The 13,080-nt window shown below is 38.3% G+C and overlaps 1 protein-coding gene across 1 annotated transcript in view; it reads left to right on the forward strand.

The window, feature by feature from the left end:
- Positions 1–13,080, forward strand: part of ARHGAP15 (Rho GTPase activating protein 15) — a 630,040-nt gene that overhangs the window by 561,009 nt on the left and 55,951 nt on the right. The window contains exon 13 of the mRNA XM_011935698.1: positions 4,242–4,347. Within this exon, the coding sequence (XP_011791088.1) occupies positions 4,242–4,347 (106 nt within the window). The remainder of the gene's footprint in view (positions 1–4,241; positions 4,348–13,080) is intronic.

Genomic DNA, 13,080 nt, shown 5'->3' on the forward strand with positions numbered 1-13,080 from the left:
GTGTTTGTGTTATTTCCTGATTTTACAAGCTATGGAAGAGTGGGTGTCGTATTGATTTGAATGAAAAAAACACTGCTTTACTATAACCTTTTCAGAAGATTTTGTTCTGATTATGTCATAAGAAAAATAAATTGTTCCTCCTTAATATTTCAGCTCTCTCTAAGCCATAGTACACTTCCCCCTTTAGCACTTAAGTATAACTTGGCCACAAATATGCATGAACAAATATCCAATTGTCTGATTCCCAGTGGAATCAAGTGGAAAAAGAGAAAAAAAAAATATTTCTATAAAATATTCTTCATGTAGAATGGGTCTTATAGGCAAACTTGGAAACCAACATGTACTTTTCATAATGATACTTGTACATAACTGAACTGCTCACCAATCAGACCATCAATTTCTCAGTCTATCACAAAGTATTTAGGTTATTGTGTAATGTTGGGCTACTATAGCAATTGTACTTTCACCAACTGGCATCAACTCAGTTCAAGAATTAGCAACTACATTTTGAATGTCCCTGCAACCAAATAGTATGCTAACTGCCGGAATTAAAAGGTGAACGAGACCCAGTGGCATGGGCCTCAAAAGAGGTGAGAGGGGTGCAGGGGAGGGTGAACATTTATAGAGTACTTTGTTTTACTTGTAATTATGGTTGGTACATTACATACTATCTTGTTTATTCAACAAAACTACCCTTTTAGATCTTATTCAAAGAGAGTAAGAAACTTCTCCAAGACCACACAGCTAATAAAAAGCCATTACAGAATTCAAACCAAGGAACATGTATTATAATTCATGGCCACAACTTTCATTAGTTCACTCACTAATTCCTTTTTCATTCATTTAACCCACCATGTGCTAGCATAAAACTTGCCTAGCTTTAAAGGAAAATTCCCTGTTTAATAGGGGAATTTGACAAGGATTCAAGCAATAGAAATACCAATGTGAAGTGTTGTTTAAGTAGAATATTCTAAATGCAACAGAACACAGGAGAGGGAGAGTTGACTCTAAGAAAGCTCATAATTATTTTACCTGTTGGCTTAACAGACTTGATTATGTCTTAATTTCTGCCCAAACACCATGGAAGTGTCCTTGCAAATCAGCTCTTTCTAATGAAGCAATGGCCAATCCTTTCTAACTCCACCCTGACTGGATCATGTTCCCTATGAGTAAAGTTTGCTGGTTGGAACCAACAAGACTACTCCCCACTTCTTGCCTGTTAAGCTTAATTTGTAGCTGCTACTTCTGTAGCCCTCAGTGTCAACTGGTCCTTTTTTTTTTTTTTTCGGAGAGTCTGGCATTAACCTGATTATTACTATAGTCAGAGATTTCAGTGAAATTAGAAAGGTCTCTTCTCCTCCTCTCTCCTCTCCTCTTATCCCCTTCCCAGTATCATACCGATTGCTTGCACCTAGTAGTTCACCAGATCCTCAGGTAAACTGCACTACTGGAATCATGCCAAACTGAACAGAGTGTATCCACCTCTTGAATGAATATATATATGTGTGTGTGTGTGTGTGTGTGTGTGTATACACACACAATTATGGTTGTGTGATATTAGCTTCAAACGGTTAGATAGAAAGCATTCAAGCATCCCTAATAGCTATGACCTGGGAATACTATGCCAATTTCACTCTCATCTTTATTAACTTGTACTTTTTTTCTGGTTTATGGTATTTCATAGGCTCCAATTGGTCTTGTGAAGCATCACATTTTCTTACCATCATTAAGCTCCAAGAGGGCTTTTTACTATTTGGCAGAAAAGATGAGGTCCGGTATAGGCTATCATGTTGCAACTTTCTTTTTTCTCTTTCTCGCTCCCCTTTGTTTCTTTCATTTGAAGTTGTCCAAGCCATATTATGTTGGAACTCTTCTAAGAATAACTGCAATTTTGAAAGCTCTGACTGTGGGAGGCATTATTTATAGGCCTTTGTGGTTTTAGGAGGAAAAGGAAAAGCTTCCAAGCAGAGTTCTACTAGGAAGACTGCCCCCATCCCACTTTAGCCAAATACCATCTTCTACAGGATATTTTCCTATAATTTCTTATTAAAAAAATTCTTTTGTGACAACATATTAAAGAATCTGCCAGTTTCTAAACTAGCTGTTTCTGATCCTACTGTCATAAAGTTTATATACCTATTGAACTGGAATTTTGTAAGTACATCTTATTATTAAGAACTGTATTTGGCCTTATTATCAGAGATCCATCCCCAAAGTCTTCAGTACACAAGGGCTTATTTCCTTATGTCAAAAAAACCCAGTGGGCCAGGCATGGTGGCTTATGCCTATAATCCCAGCACTTAGGGAGGCCAAGGCAGAATGATTGCCTGGGCCCTGGAGTTCAAGACCTGCTTGGGTACCATAAGGAGACCCTTTCTCTACAAAGAAAAGTAAAATGAGCTGGGCATGGTGGCATGCATCCGTGGTCCTAGCTACTCAGGAGGATAAGGCAGGAGGATAGCTTGAATCCAGGAATTGAGACTGCAGTGAGCTGTGTTCACACCACTGCACTCCAGCCTGTGCAGTCGAGCAAGATCCTGTCTCAAAAACTACAAAAGAAACCCAGAGGTAGACAGGGCAGGACTGGTATGACTGCTCCACAGATTCAAGAAAGCTCTTTCTACCTGTGTATTTCACTTCACAGAGCTTCAGTTCTCCAGATCAGCTCATAGTACAGCCACTCCGTCTACATTCAAAGAAGCAGAAAGGAGGAAAGGTGCAAAGGCTAAAAGCTAAATCAGCTCATACATGCTCTCCCAGAAGGCCTGACCAACATTGTGACTTCAGTCTCATTGGCCAGACTTGGTCCCATGGCCACTCCAGCTCCAAGGCAGCTGGGTCTATGACCATCCTCTCAGCAGTGGGATTGTCTTGCTAAGAAAAGAATAGTTATTGGGTGGATGTTTGTCTTACATATTAGTCTTTTTTGCATCTTATTTTCCAGCTGTGGCCTGTTTAGAATCATCAGGAGCCCTGTGCTGGAAGTTAAAGTATAGAAAGGAAAGTGCATGAGGTGTTTAAGTTCAATACATAATTGTACCTCTAGATGGAAAGGCCCTGGTTAAAACTATGGAAAGATGAATTCCCTAGAGTACTAAGTAAATCAATTTTTACTTTTCCATCCATAAATAAAACAAAATAAGAGAAATCAATCTATGTGCTATGCAGTTTTGAACAACTTCCCATTTTACAAAATGTGTATGACCAGGCAATATGCTATTTCAATATTTTTTTTTCTGTTTTACACTCTCTTATTTTAAATCAAAAACCAAATGTGTGAGGGAAAAAGGATAACGTGGAAATAATTTTTGAAACAATTTTGCCCTTCTACAAAATCCAGCAACAATAGAATATCTGTAATCAAATCACACTATATGTCCTTGTTTAGTTTCCCATTGTCGCTTAACACTCAAACTTAAAACACAAACTTATTCTCTTACAGTACTGGAGGGTGCAAGTCTGAAATCAGTTTCAGACTGAAACTGAAGAGGTCGGTAGGCCTGCAGTACCCTTAGAGGCTCTGTCTCCTTGCCTTTCCCAGCTTTTGGAGACTGTCGCAATTCCTCAGACAGCAGCTCCTCATTGCATACCCTTTCTTTTCTGCTCCCATTGTCACATGAGAAGTCATATCACCTTTTCTCTCTGAGTCTCATTCTCTTGTTTCTCCCTAATAAGGATCTTTGTGATTCCACTGAGCCCATTCAGATAATCCCAAAATATCTCCCCGTCTGAAAATCTCCAACTGATCATATCTGCAAAGTCCCTTTTGCGATGTGAGGTAACATAGTCACACATTCCAGGGATTCAGACAGGGACATCTTTGGAAGGCCCTTATTCACCCTACCACACCTTATAAAACAGGACATTTAAGAAAACCAAATGTTAAGATCAGGAAGATAATGTCAAAGTCACATCATTGTTGCTTCCATGTTAAGATTCTCTCACAGTACAGCCGGTCCATCTACATTCAAAGAAGCAGAAAGGAGAAAAAGTCCAAAGGCTAAAAGCTAATCAGGTCATACACGGCCTCCCAGAAGGCCTGCCACTGTCAAATTCAGAGTCAAAATAGAAAGAAACTCCTTAATAACCAGGTTGAGTCCACCTATTCCCTTTGGCTACTGACTAGGACTCTTAGTTGCTAGCCTGAGTCCAAACTTTTCTCAAGAAAATTTTCTCATGTACCTGTACCTATGAAGTCTTGTTTTTTCCCTAACCTTCCTTTTCAAATTTTATTTTTTCAGAAAAGCAAGACAACAACACAAGAATTGAAGCTGTAAAGTCTCTTGTACAAAAACTCCCTCCGCCAAATCGTGACACCATGAAAGTCCTCTTTGGACATCTAACTAAGTAAGTTGTCAGGATTTCTGGATGTGTCATTTTATAGTCATTTCCTAAATGGGCAATAACGAATTTCAGATCTCTAAGGCAAGAGTTTCCAAATGCGTATATCTTGTATTTTCCCTTGTAGCTGACCTAGGTCTTTCTGCAGAAGCTGGAGAATGTGCTAGGGATAGGAAGGAGAATCTACAAAAGAAACTTCTGAAATAACTTATTTTTCAAGGCCTTTTCAACAAGTATATGTTTGCTGATTGCTTGTCAGAACCATCGCCTGGACCCTGGGTTGGGTCGTCTTGACTTTGTTATCTAACATAACAGAAAGAACATGAAATGATTCAGACATGGATTCAAAACTCAGCCCTACCATGTACCACGTGCTATGGCCACAAATAAGTTATTTAAACTCTCTGTATCCAATTTCCTCATCTATAAAATGTTGACTTAGATTGATAAGGTGCTATCCATGTAAATAGCTGAGAGAGGAGTCTTCCAGGAAGAAAAAAGGCAAATGTAAAGCCCTAGAAGCCCCTAAGAGCTTGAAGTATTTGAAAAGCAGAAATTAAACCCAAACTACTAGGGCCTAACGTGGAGGCAAGATGGGATCAGGAGCTAAAGTCGCAAATATCACACTAGCATCAGATCACATAGGTTCTTGTGGTCTAAGTGAGAGATCTGGATTCCGTTCTAAATTTGAGGAAGAACCACTGCAGAATGCTACAGTTGAGGGAGTGTAAAACATTGATCTGGCTGCTAAGAGGAGAATGCATTGCAAAGGTGAAGAGAGGAAGACCTAATGGCAGACAAGCACAGTAGTCCAGGCAGTAGATATTGGTGGCTTGAGTGGAGCCCTCAGAGAGAAATGGGTAGATACATTGTGAAGATGGATCAGGCTGGACTTGCTGCTGATTGGGATACCATGGGGAAAGGAAAGGAGAAATCAAGTGTGCAACTTTGGGTTTCAACTTGAGCAAGTGAAGAAATGATAATGTCACAGAGATGGGTAAAACTGCAGGGAGGAACAAGTTGGGTAGGAAAAGCAGGTTTGAGAGTTCTATTTTGGACATGTTAAGTCTGAAATGACTGTTACTCATTTGCCTTCTGTTAACACCTTCTTCAGATAAGGCAGAGTGCAACAGAAGTGATGAGGTTTTAGCTTTCATGATATATGCATAGTAATATTGAAGCCTGATAGAGGTTCAAATAGATTGAGCAGTTTTGCCTGTGAGATTACATCTCCTTAAACACCTCAATCACTCATAATTTGGGATGAGTCATTCCTACAGATTGTTCAACTAATCCATTACATGATTTTTAATTGTGAATGTAATACATGCAATTGCACCCCCCAAAATTAAGCAACAGTGGTGCCTTTACATTTAAAAAATGAAATCTGCCTACCAGACACTCAGCCTGCTGAACAGAAGTAACTAACATTTTTGTATGTATCCTTCCTGATCTGTTCCTAAACACATGCAAACATGTGTGTGTATGGTTGCTTCTAATGTTAAAGTACATCATATTGCAATTATACAACTATTTTGCAACTCCTATACAGACTTCTATTCATTAAACAGACTTATCTTATTCTAATGATGTCATAGTATTTCGTGGTATACACAGTCCATAACTTGCTAAACCAGTTCATTGCATTAGGGAACATGTTTTAATCTGACTCATCATATCATTTTCTGTCTTATTTTACTCTCAAAGGGGAACTTTATCTTAAAGTTCAGAAAAGCTCTTACTATTACAGCGTTCCTTCTTGTCACTCCCACATACTGGCTACAGTGAGAAATCCAATGTGGTTTAGTGAAAGGATCTTGGACTTTAAAGAAATTCAGAGAGAGACCTAGAGTCAAATCCTTGCTCTATACTTTACTCCTGTTATGATCTCAGGCAAGTAAAATCGGATTAAATACTATCAACCATATCTTGTGGTTATGAGAATTAAATGAGATAATGCATATAAAATGCCTGGCACAAGGTAAGCATTCCTCAAATGTTAATTCTTTCCCCTTAGGATCCAGACACACCATGAAAGTGGTTTCAAGTTACAAGTAAATACTGGAGTGCTTATCTCAGTAACTTTAACTGGACAAAGTCATAAAACAAATGGAAAAGTATACCCTTTAATGCTATGCAATACCTAGTCTTAGAGTTCTTGAGAAATATCCATTACTCTGTCCCAATTATTCCGTTTTCTTTCAACTGAAGGAATAGCTATAAAATAAAGATACTAAGAGTCAGCTAAATCCTCCTTCAAATAAAATAAATAAAACACACAGAAGAGAATCTGTCTAGTTAAAAACCTTCAAAGGATGACGATCGTCCATGCCCAGGCCACATAATCCCAGTTTTAACCATTAATGCCTGGTCCTGTTTTTCACATCCAAGTTAATTTCCTAATCTTGTTAGAACTTTCATTTAGTTCAACAGATAGGTTTTTAAATTAAGATTTAAGATCAGATTATTATACCACTTCACAGTATTCACATTTTAAGATTGATTATTATACATGGGAAGAAGTGTTACTTGCTAGCCACCAACTTTTCTTGGGTGGTATGACTATATTTCACCCTGTACCAATTTATAAACTGGGTTTAATTATGCATGAGTGTGTGCACATAATTGTATCTTGTTAAGCATTTTTTTGCTAAGTTTTTGATAAACAGCCAATCGTGGCATGTCATCAAAGCCTGAGAAGACTAAATAAGAAGATTGTTTAACAGGAATTTAAATATATTCGTGTTTGAAAGAATCATTAGAATGTTTTCCTTAGTCTTGATGCATTTGGTAGTTCTATCGTCAACACTTGTATGTAGTGTTTATTCCAAATTGTTGCAAATATATATATTTTGAAGTTTGTTTAGTGAGGGTCAGGGAATGTAATGAAGTGCCAAAAATTCCACTTGACCTACGTACTCTACAGTCAACAGAAAAGCACTCCATTTTTGCAGAGCTCTGAGTTAAATGCACTCCTCAAAGCAGATCAGCTATCAACTGGGAAAGCTTGATAGGTGGATGCAAATCCTATCCACAAAAGCCAGAATTTTTAAAGGATTGTGATTATATTAAGCATAAGGTTGTCCAATGGCTGCATAGGCTGACTAGTCTCAGACTCCAGAGTCTTCATTCTTAATCAAACTCAGGGTCAAGTTCTATACATCTGCTATCATAACTTAAGACCAGGAATTCAGAATAAGGTATCATCTCAAGATCCTGTCAGCCAGAAACCTTTATTAATAGCCATTTTCACAAATTGACGTTACACTGATAGGCCCTGGAAGGTCCTCTGGTACCTTCTGAATCATCATATGAATGGCAAAACTGTCTCTATAAAATACAAGTGTCAAATGCATTTTCCTATAGCCTGCTTCTTTGGAAAGGCAGAGAGGCAGAGTGAAGATAAAGTTAATGGGAAGGAGGACCTAACACGATGGTTTACTTGCCGATGGGTAGTAGTTGGTGGTTGAGAGCCAATAAAGGAGTTAAATAATAACTAGGAAATCATTAACCCTTTATGAACCAGAAAATTGCATGATATGCTCAGAGTTAATGTAAGAGTCATCTGACAGCAGAGTACAGTATGAAAGAGGTAGAAAGAGGAGAGAACCCAGGAGGCCCCAGGGGAGTTGCAATTGGCGTTGTGGACGTCAAAAGGAAAGAAATGGCCAAAATCTTGAGATTTTTTAAAGGAAAAGTCCACACAGTTTTCATTTGTCTCATTAGTCTCCCATATCCAGTCAGCCATAGAGAAACATCTGAGATTTCAATGATGAGTACTTATGAAAATAGTCCCCGATAGCATTACTTTTAAAAGCAAAATGAGACAGTGTTTAGAAGGGTGCCCTTTTCTCTATTTTCCAAAAACAGACATGGAAAAGAAGATGACGATGTTGTAGAAAACTAACGAAATAGGGTGAATCTGATTTTGGCGAGTGTGTATTAATCAAGCCATCTATATGCCACTGGTTGGGATGGACAGCCAACATGTCGGAAAACCCGTATGTGTAACACATCTTGAGAACGCAGACTTTTCAAAGTTTCGTACCTTTAAAATCAGTCACATAGAGGAGAAAAGTTTATGCAGATAAAACTGTCCAGGGCAGCACTGTTTGCAACAGTGAACATTTGGAAACAATGTAAGCGTCCAGTGATAGGGGAGGGTTATGTAGAACAGGATACATCATATTGGCTTAGTAAAGTGTAGTTCATGGTTTTTATTTTCTTTCTGCTTCAACTTGGAGAAATGCTGTGTTAAATGTTAAATAAAATCAGAGATACAGTCTTTTGCATACTCAAAGCGAGCATAATTATAAATATGGGAAAAACGTTGTGAATGTAGAAAACACTATAAAAATTTTTACTAAAATGTTAATATGCCTTTCTTTGAGTTGCTGGATTGTGAGAGTTTTGTTCCTGTGTTTCTTTCTCCCCTCTAATAATGGCATAGGAGGCGACGTTGAGGTTAAGGGAACAAAGAAGCCAGACTTCGGAGTTAGGCTGACCTGAATGCGAGTCTTGGCTCTGCCACTTACTGGAGGTGTAACCTTGGCCAAGTCATTCAACTCTAAGCTTCCATTTTGTCATCTGTCAAAGGGAGATTATAAGAGAACTTATTTCTGTAGTGAGGAGTATATGAATAATGCTTTTGAAGAGTCTTGCATAGTACTTAGTACATAAGTACTAAACATTTTACATCAATGTATTATTTTTACATGTATTATATTACATGTATTGTTATAGTATTATTTTATAATGAGGGAAATATGAAATAAATATAGCAAGAATTACCAAGGCAGTGCAGGCTAAATTAGTGCTAAATTTCATGATTTCCAGAAAATTCTTTATCCCACCCTCAGGATCTTTTTCCAAAACTTGAGTTTCCTTACTGTCCTGACTCAGCCAGTTTCCCAGAGTCCCAGTGAGACTATTTCACATGTTCGACAAGCTATATCACACCCCCATTCTCATACTCAATCCCCACTCTTTTCTGTCTCAGACTCCCTGTCAGCCTGGCTGGCATATTGTCCTCTGGTTTTAGTTCCAACTCTTTTCACCCTCCAAGTGATAGTTTGCTAATGTGATCATCTAGTCTGCCTGCCTTTGGGGCAGGCAAAAGGAAACTGGAAACAGGCACAGGTCTCCCTATGCCGCTTATGAAAAGCCTCCTCTGTTAGAAGAGTCTCCCTAGGAGACTTCTAGTTCTCTCGCTTTGTTGTATAACTTCTCAGAGTGATTTTCATGATCAAAATCTCCTGCCAAGAAAAACAGAACACCAGCTTTATGAAAGCCTGGTAAGTAAGAGATTTTCAAGCCAGCAGGGCCATACTCTATGTCCCAGTCACCAATATAAACACTCCTAAAATCTTATCAACTACATATCCACCTGGAATCTTATCAACTACATATCCACCTAGGCCTGGTGCTGCCCTTTGGAAGTACTAGAATTTTTGTTGTCAGGACTATTAGTAAAGTATTCTAGATATTGCTGAAGTCTTTTTCTACATTTTCATTTCCATGATAAAAATAATACATAATTACGGAAAATTTAGAAAATAAATAAAGTCTTCCCACAGAGCTAAATTTAACTAGTTAGCCAGATTTCCTTTGTGGCATGCATTTTGGAAGCCAAAACAATCTCAAATTTGTGAGGGGGGATAAGAGCTCAAAAGAACTTTCATGTACATATTATGCATGTACACATTACTCAGAGAAAATCAAAATGTCTTAGAAATGGGCAACTTTTAGTAATGACTTAGGAAGTAATGTTATTTGTTGATTTTTAAAAATAGCTTTGGAAGAATATATTAGCTGCAGATTTTAGGTGCAAATAAACATTATTATTATAGGAGACTTGCACTTTGTAAAATAGGTTGAAAGGAAAGTTAAAATCTTCCCTTTTGCATTGACTCTAAGAAAGTTGTCCAGCTGTTCATAGAATTCCAAGGTGAAAAAATGATACGGCTGAATAGACAAATCTCATGGACGAATGCCAATTGAATGCCTCGTTGAAACTGTTGAGCTGGGGCTATTTTGTGAAAGTAAACCGATATTTAAAGCTTCTCTGTGGTCTTCATGGATATTAAATAAAATATTCTACAAAAGCATGTCAGAGGCAACTTAAATGATAATGACCCAGAAATATAAGGGTTGTATCAGAAAACAAACAATGGAGACAAAATAATTCGTCCACCCTGTCTTTAAAATGGCACTGTAGGTATTTCTGATGTTTTGGTGGGGAGAAATTAGATATGGTTAAAGAATGGACTTCAAAGCCCACAGTCATCACCGTTCTCTCTGGTCATCAGGGGCCATGCTGGTGACGCTCTCTGTTTCCCATCCTGGCCTCTGAATGCTCAGCTCCGCTGTGCTTTTGAGCCCGGTATGTTTTTCTGTGCTGTCTTCTGGCACTCCATTCTTTTTCTGTACACTTTGGTCTTTCACCCAACCACAATACCTGATATCCAAAGACTTGCAGACATGTGTATTTTTACTGGAAAATGAGGAACCTGTGCAAATTATTATTTTCTTTTACTTTTTTTTTTTTTTTTGCCTTTCCTGTGGGGCAGGGGTTGTGAGTTGTTTGAAATAAGCCAGAAGCTTCCTACCTCCTTTGCTTGTCTATTTGAAATGGCACCCTAGTCATTTTGAAGAGCTAATGTACTTCCTATGGGCCTGAAATTTCTCAACTGGACTCCCATGGTAGAATTTGGCCTGGTAGTTAAGAAAATTAATTACTCTGATTGCGAGGGTGAAGCAATAGTTCCCAACTCCCCATAGTAATCATTAAAATGTCATCTACTTAGGAGACATCTTGGCATGGGATTTATAAGGTTTGTGAGCTGAGGACTAAGGTTCAATGATCCTTCCAGCAGTGCCTCCTCGTTCTAGAGGAAGGCTGTGGGAGATAAGGTTTTAAGACGGGAGTGAAATTATTACTTTAGATCTTTAGATTTAACATTTGAATGGTAACATTTACCACTGAAAAATAGGAAAGAACAAAACCTAAAGCTGCTACCGTCCCATCTATCATTGTTGTCTCTATTGTTAAGTGATGGCCAACGGCATGAGGGTATTTTCCTCAGGAGAGGTAACATTTTTAAGTTGCCCCATCCTTCTCTACTATGAATCTTGGCCTTTAACCTAATGGAAAGAATTTGGAATCAGAAGACGTAGTCTCAGGGCCCAATCTCAGCCCTTAGAAACTGTACAACATTAAGAAAATCTTTCAAAGTCTATAACCATCCCTTTTGTTCAGGTGTGAATTAAGTCAAATAAATTCATATTTGTGAAAATGTCTGGTAACTGTAAAATTCTACCTACAAATTCCTTCTGGAAGTCTCAAATGAGTGTCTGCTATATTCTAGGCGTGAACAAAATCTGGAGTTGGAAAAGTGTGGACCACAGGCCACACTCAGCCTGCCTCCTGTTTTTGTCAATAAAGTTTTATTGAAACACACATATATGTGTTTATGTTTTGCCTATGGCTGCTTTCATGCTACAATGGCAAGAGGTCACAATGAGTCACAACAAGGTACATAAGGTCAAAAATATTTACCATCTGACTCTTCACAGAAAAACATTGCTGACCCTTCAACTCAATGTTAAAGGCATACCCTCAGATATCTTGTCGTCTCCTGAGGCAGATAAATTAGTAAACAATTATAATAAATATGATGCAATATCTAAAATGCTATGAAAATTCTAGGCAGCAACTGAAATTTAGCTTAGGAAAATCAAAGGATGCCCCCCAGAGGACATGAAACAAGCTATCTTTAAGGATGTTGGCTTGGCAGACAACAGACCTACTATAGGGAGAGACAATACTCTGTACAAGAACATGGAAGAGAACTGCAATGTGGTAAAGAAATGGCGAGTCCTCTGGAAGGATTAGAGAATTCAGAATTATAGAAAGAATAAACAGTGGCAGATAACGAGCCTCGAATGTTGTAAACAAGTTAAATTGTGAAGAACACCATACAGTCTGGTAAGGAGCTTGAAATTTTTTTTGTAGACTAAGCACTGTCGCTCACTCATTTAATCCTAGCACTTTCAGCGGTTGAGGAGGGAGGATTGCTTGAGCTCAGGAATTACAGATCAGCCTGGGCAACATAGTGAGAACTCATCTCTACGAAGCATTAAAAAATTAGCCAGACACTATCGCATGCATCTGTAGTCCCAGCTACTCAAGTGCCTGAGACAGGAAGATCACTTGAGCCCAGGAGGTTGGAGGCTACAGTGACCTATGATTTTGCCACTGCACTCTAGGCAACAAAGCAAGATCATGTCTTAAAAAAAAAAAAAAGAAAACAAAACAAAACAAAACTGTAGACATTAGGAAAATCACTGAAGGATCTGAAGTGGAGAGGTAAGGTAATGAAATTTGTATTCATAAAGACCAGTTTTTATAAGAGTGAAGGACAGTTTGTAGAAGGGCAACACCAGAAGTAGGGAAAACAGTGAAGATGCTGGTATAGTAGTCCAAGCTAGAGATCCCCAGCTAAGGGAGTGATAGGGAGAAAGGGGGAAAGGGATGGATACAAGAGGCATTGAAGAGGTAGATGCAACAGAACATGTGCACCAAGTACAAGTACATGCAAGAGGTTAGAAAGACGAAGTATTCCAGGAGGGCACCCAGATTTTGAATTAGCCAAATGGTGATATCCTTAACTTATATTTCACATAGGTAAAGGACCAAATTGGAGGCATGAAAAAAGCAGAAATTTTGTTAACATAATG

The sequence above is a fragment of the Colobus angolensis genome, unplaced genomic scaffold, assembly GCF_000951035.1.
Source record: "Colobus angolensis palliatus isolate OR3802 unplaced genomic scaffold, Cang.pa_1.0 Scaffold147, whole genome shotgun sequence".
In the NCBI taxonomy this organism is placed as follows: Eukaryota; Metazoa; Chordata; class Mammalia; order Primates; family Cercopithecidae; genus Colobus; species Colobus angolensis.